The sequence below is a fragment of the Charadrius vociferus genome, unplaced genomic scaffold (assembly GCF_000708025.1).
Source record: "Charadrius vociferus isolate BGI_N301 unplaced genomic scaffold, ASM70802v2 scaffold433, whole genome shotgun sequence".
Classification (NCBI taxonomy): Eukaryota; Metazoa; Chordata; class Aves; order Charadriiformes; family Charadriidae; genus Charadrius; species Charadrius vociferus.
The window spans coordinates 3,370,797-3,376,769 of record NW_009647846.1 but is presented as its reverse complement, the minus strand read 5'-3'; the positions used below and the strand labels follow the sequence as shown (position 1 = coordinate 3,376,769).

Here is a 5,973-nt window from a genome sequence, read left to right as displayed (position 1 = left end):
CAGGAATGAACTACAATTACCAGTGTAAGGCAGGGGGAAAAAAAAAAATAAATAAAAATTGTGTGAGACCAGCAGCAGACTGAGGAAAGGCTTCAGGTCCCAAATTTGTTAAATTTGGTACTCTGACATGATCTGTTCAGCTTGGAGCAAAACATGAGAGTCACCTTCTCCACAGCTTCTTGCCTAAGAAGAGGGGAGATGCTGCAAATAATGCCTCTAGCCATAAACCGAACAAAAAGGAAACAGACAAAAAAACTAATGAAAACCTAACGGTTTAGTAAGCACCCTCCCTTTGCTCAATGCGTGATGCATGCACCTGTGGGGTAAAGCAGCATGCTATCACATACTTAAGAACTATCTCATAATGAACACACACTGGCAGAATTAAGACAATAGAGGCAACTGTTAATCTAGAATTTCCTAATTTTTGAATGTCTGATTTTGTAGCCTGCATAATACTCTCTGCCCTTTTTGTAAATTACTGTTCTAAATAATAGAGATATATACATTCCTTTGACATTTCACTCACAACTTGAAATCCATAGAGGTCTCTTCTTCCTCCTGGTCTTCTCCCTCTGTCTGACTATGCTTCCTACTGCCAGGCCTGGATGGCAGTTCTCGTATCTCGTTTAAATAGCTGTGAACTGACTCCTCTTGGTCATCTGCTCTACTCCAAAAATTCTCCCACCTACTGCAATGGCAATTGTTTATTCTTATATTTGGGACAATATTCCCTCTGAATTGAAGTGAAAAAACAGCTTCCCTCTCTCTCCCCTAATCCAAACAGACACCCACCAAAAACAATACAAAAGAAAAAATAAACGTTTGAGATCTAAGTGGAACTCGTTCCCAGTTTCTCCATTCAATTAAAGACTGGCAGCAAGCTAAAACCCCAATACATAATCACTTTAAAAAAGGTAACGTATTTGGCATTAATCTGTTTCAGCAGGGATAAAAATCAAGCCTTTCGGCAATCAATAAGCCAAGGATTATCTATTCAGCATGAAAAAAGGAAGGATGAAATTATTTACCTGGATGGATTCCAACAAATCGACCATATTGGAGATGAAGCACCCCCTGTACGCTCTATTTTTACTTTCTCGTCACCATTCTTATTCCGTATGCTGACAATGCCATTGAACATCCCCAAAGCAAGGTACTGGCCATCATTTGTCCAGCTGATAAAACACACACATACTGAAGAGCAAACTACTAAAAACAAGCAGCAGGAAGGTAGGATGGTACAGCATACTCAAATAGGGATGATAGATTGAAATATACTTCTAAGAGGGAGTTCTGGGAGGTAGCCAGTAATCCTACAGTTTGTTTATGCATCTAAATCCACATTTATGGCAACAGCATGCACTACAGCAAGAACATTTTATTATATACACAGAAATAAAAAACATGTAGAAATAAAATAAAAAAAAACCCTAAAGCTCTCATCTGCTTGCAATACTTCTAACATGTGCTAAGTAACAGATACATTTTTTGGGATGACAGCGTTGGCAGTAGACCAGGCTGTTTTAAAAGCCACATTTAGAACATTGATCAGATAAAACTGCATGGTGCTGGGACAGAGGAGATCCAGTTTCTATTCTCGTCTCTGCTGTAGCGCGATGGATGACTTCACACAAGTTAATGTACCCTTGCTTCAGGTTCCCCATAATGGCAGTATCGCCTTCTACTAAAAACACCAACAACACAGGAGATTAACAGCTCTACCAACAAAAATATCATTATTTTTCCTCTAACTTCATTTTATTGTTACTGCACAAGATGGCTAAACAGAGGGAGAGAAAAGACACTTGCTCAAGACCAGAACACCTCTCTGAATTCAGTTCTAAACAGCACCAAATAAAAACCAAACCCCTTTGCCATTAAAAATAAAGTGCTCTCTGATAAGACTATGCAAGAAAGAACAAATCGCCTTTGATAAATATTAGTCGTATTCCTACTGGAGCATTATAAAAGCTATGCAGGTATTTTAGTTATGAGAATGGCAAAGCAGCACCAAGTACACAATGCTACCGAAGAGCAAGGCAGGAGAGCCTCTCATACTAGTGGGTGCTGTCTCTGCATACGTTGAACTATTTCACTTCAACATTTTTTCTTTAAGCTTGCATATTATTTTGAATTGTTTATATCAAAACTAACTTAAATGACACAGGTAATTCTTAAAACTTACCTACAGCAAGTAATCTTACTGCTAGTTTTATGCTTAGAGACTGACTTCTGTTCAGGAGACCACAAGCCTTGATTAAAGCAAACAAAAAGCCAAAGTAAATTACAAGTAAACATTTACCAGGGTTCAGATCAGAACCTAACTTTGTCAGAAAACTCAGCTGGGACTTCAGAGGGATGAAAGTCTCAGCCACTGCTAGGAGGACATTTAAATACATATTATTTATCAGTAAATGGGGAAAAAGTCCATCTTGGTAACACAGAGGGTGTCTCTGCAAAAAATCGTAGTAACAAGGTAGTACATTTTACCCTGTGGCACCTCACTACATAGTCCTTTCCAACTGAGTTTAAGAGGTTTAAATAAGCATCTAATGTTACTTAACTTTAGGTAGTTTTGTATCTCATCTTGTCTGAATATAAGGAACTGTAGCTATCTGTAGTTAGCTTAGCTATACAACTTTAATAGTATTTACTGGCTTAATGGCAAAGTTAGAGGAAGAAGACCTACCAAAGTCGCTGGAAGAGCAGGATGCCAACTGATGTGTAAGAGGATTGTATGAAACGCACTGTATAGAGTCATTATGCCTAGAATGAAGTTACAATCATATTTCAATAACTCATTCTTAAATGCTCCTTTTACTGACTTTCAGCAAGATAGCTGAAAGGTCTACCAGATGCCAGAAATAATTCGATCAGTTTATATTACATCAAATTAATCTGCAGTTACTGTAAACTAAATCAGTAATAAACCTTAAAAAAAAAAAAAGTCTCTAAGTGGCAGGATTCACTGTATTTCATCAAGAGTAGCTACAAATGTATGCAGATGATGGTTTGTGAAATATGATTAAAGGTTATTGCCAAATTCTAAAACAAGTATGCTTGTGTATGTTCCTAGTAGCATACTAGCTTGTGCACACTAATTAGTAATAAATGTACACACACATCCAGAAAGAGATATTGAAGATGTCACCTAAGAGGGATGACATAAAAACAAAGCCAGACAAAAGATGGAAATATACTGAAAGTACTAAATCTTATCTTTAATTTGGTCTTTGAACCAGAGTTATGTTAATTTTGTTTATTATACAAGATCAGAGTCGCATTCTGTTTCCTTTTATTTCGATCTATACAGAGTTTCCACAGTTCTCTGCCAGACCTCTAAACTGAGAGATTTATCTAGACTTCCCACACTCTTTTATGCCTTTAATTGCTTTCCTGCCTCATTCAGATACTTCAACTGTTCTTTTCCTCTTCCCTCTCCTATTACCCCTTGGCATTTTCTCTGACCTTAGTCAACCTTCTTCCAAATCTAACAGCACGTACTCTTTGATAGCAGAAGTGCATAATCAAAGTCCCTTTTGAATTGAAAGGCATCACTTACGTGTATTTCAGAATTCCTTCTAACTTTGAAGTCCAAATTATCACACTTTTATCAGCCGAGCCAGATGCAAAGCGTTTGCCTAGGAATTAAATATAATTTAAATCCCACACGTACAAGAATCACTTTCATTCCAAATACCCAATCAAAGACAGAGCAAGAAGTTCTTGAACTTGACAAGGCTCAAGTAATAAAGGGCCTAACACTGCAAGTATTTTGATGTGACTGCGCTTCTCCAACTCCAATGACTTTATTTTGTTATTCCCACACAGCACGCTCATTAAAGCCCAGCCATGCCAGCAAGTAGCCAGTCTTTCCAACGCTGCCCGTCACGGGACAGAGATTTATGTTAACAGTGTCAAGGGAAAAATGGCACATTTTCACAGGTATCACCTGTAACTTAAACAATAGTATTTGAGAGGAAGTCCTTCGAGTCCACAGACAGTAAGTCCCCACAGAATGAGAATCAGAGACAATGAAAGTACTGGCAGCAGAATAAGGTCTGTAGCAAGCATGGCAATGTGTGAAGGATCAGAAGATCGGGAAGCCCTGGGACAGAGAAACTGGGAATAAAAATCAGAGGCAGGTGGAGTACTAGAAAGAGGGATCTCTGGGGTAAGCCTTCTCCTCCCATTACCCCACAATAGAAACCATGACTGAAGCAGAGGGGGAGGGGAAATGGGGACTACATTTCTGGAATTCACAGGTAGCCTTATGTGTAAAAATACAGTACTTCTGCAGCTCAAACTCTCCATTAAAAAACAAACAAACAAAACACCACACTAAGACACGTGTTCAAAATACTGTTACTGAAACAAATCTAATTGCTCTATTTACCAATTGGCAGTAAGAAACAGAAGATGTGCACTTTACAAAACAGACTAACAAAGCCCCCCCGAGTGATATTTACCATCTTTAGCATAAGCCACACAGTATACAGTGTCCTTATGTCCTTTCAAAGGCTGAATTAAGGTTCCATCAGAAGTATCATACACCTATTTAAACAGGGAAATAAAAAAAATCCCCAAAACACAAACATACAAACAGAAAACCATACCTAAAAAGATCTTCCAGTGAGAACTAGGATATAAAATTACCGAAGGCCAATAAAATTACACACTTTGTTTTGTGTTTGCTTTTTTTGCATAGCATACAGTCCATGCAAGACAACACGTTTTAAAGTGTAGAAGCAGCTTTCCTTAGCATAATACTTCTCAGAATGAAAGAAGACTCAGTATTAGAAAATAACATGCACAAAAGAAGTTTCCAAACAGCTCATCCGGCCAGCCTGTTCTACTTCTTTCCCCACATTAGATGTTTAAACTTAATAAATTACTAGAAGGACCATCACTAAATACACCGTTCTGCGAGCACTGTATATAACAAAGCCTGCTGTACTGCAGTTCGGAGCTACATCTCTGTAATCGTGCCATCCACCCATCCCCGCAGTTTCTACACCTGCCCCGTCTGAAAGCTCTGCAGGAACTGTGAGAAGCGCAGTCCTGAGCTGTGCTTGCTGATGGATTAGCAGCAGGCAAGGGGACCCAGAGAACCGCAAAAAAGCTCTAGTTGATGCTTCTCACAAAATAGGGACATCAATTTGAATTTCTTTCCCCTTTTCAGAGATTTGCATGATACTTGTAACAATGTAGTATTTGTATACCATGCCATTGTCCTAAGTTTGGTTGCAGGTTAACGGATTTCAAACCAGCGGATGAGGTGCAAAAGGATGACATGACACAAGTAAATTAAATCTCATTACTTTAGGAAATAGAGCTTAAAACTTGGTAAGAAACATTAAAAAGCTTCAAAACACTTTACAGTTAGCACATATTAATATATATGTGGATATGAGGCTGGACTAATAGAGATAAGAGGATTTTTGATGGGTTATATTCATAAGTTAATGTGAAAGAAATCATATTCATACAGCTGTAACTGCAAGAGGAAAGAAAAGTTTCCCTACCAGCAGCCTATTTCCAGCAGCAATTATCAATTGAGTCCCATCTGGTTTGAATGCAAGATCATAAATACTAAAGAAAACAAAACAAACCGCAAGACACCCCCGTATTAGTAGGCAGAAAATATATTTGCTTTAACGTCAAAGATGCCACATAACACAAACTGTTAATTGCATACTTGAGAGTATACCTGACTCCTGAGGAAATTCCCCAAACAAAAAGAACCCTCTGTGACCACCTCCCCATGCCAGGAAGAAGCCCAGGCACTGGCCGCCAGGCAGGGATGCCGGTTTGGGAGAGGCCTGCAGCAGTGCCCTCGCACACAGACAGAGGGGCAGGCTGCTGGCCTTTGGCTAAACGCAACGTGAAAAAAGCAACAACCACCCCATAAAGCCTTTGCGTTACTGGATCACCAACGCCGACCCCACAGGAGCCCAGGCGCTCCTGCCC

At 39.1% G+C, this 5,973-nt stretch overlaps 1 protein-coding gene across 3 annotated transcripts in view; it reads right to left on the bottom strand.

Annotated features, from left to right (window-relative positions):
* The window catches only part of IFT122 (intraflagellar transport 122), a 31,970-nt gene extending 26,382 nt beyond the window's left edge, over nucleotides 1–5,588 (bottom strand). The window contains exons 1-6 of one of the 3 annotated variants that reach the window (XM_009882871.1): nucleotides 5,529–5,588; nucleotides 4,473–4,557; nucleotides 3,452–3,644; nucleotides 2,693–2,769; nucleotides 2,189–2,255; nucleotides 1,032–1,178 (exon numbers count right to left, since the gene is read on the bottom strand). In XM_009882871.1, the coding sequence (XP_009881173.1) occupies nucleotides 1,032–1,178; nucleotides 2,189–2,255; nucleotides 2,693–2,769; nucleotides 3,452–3,558 (398 nt within the window). In that variant the 5' untranslated portion in view covers nucleotides 3,559–3,644; nucleotides 4,473–4,557; nucleotides 5,529–5,588. The remainder of the gene's footprint in view (nucleotides 1–1,031; nucleotides 1,179–2,188; nucleotides 2,256–2,692; nucleotides 2,770–3,451; nucleotides 3,645–4,472; nucleotides 4,558–5,528) is intronic. The other 2 variants (XM_009882872.1, XM_009882873.1) reach the window with 2 other exon arrangements.
* Nucleotides 5,589–5,973: the final 385 nt, after the last annotated feature.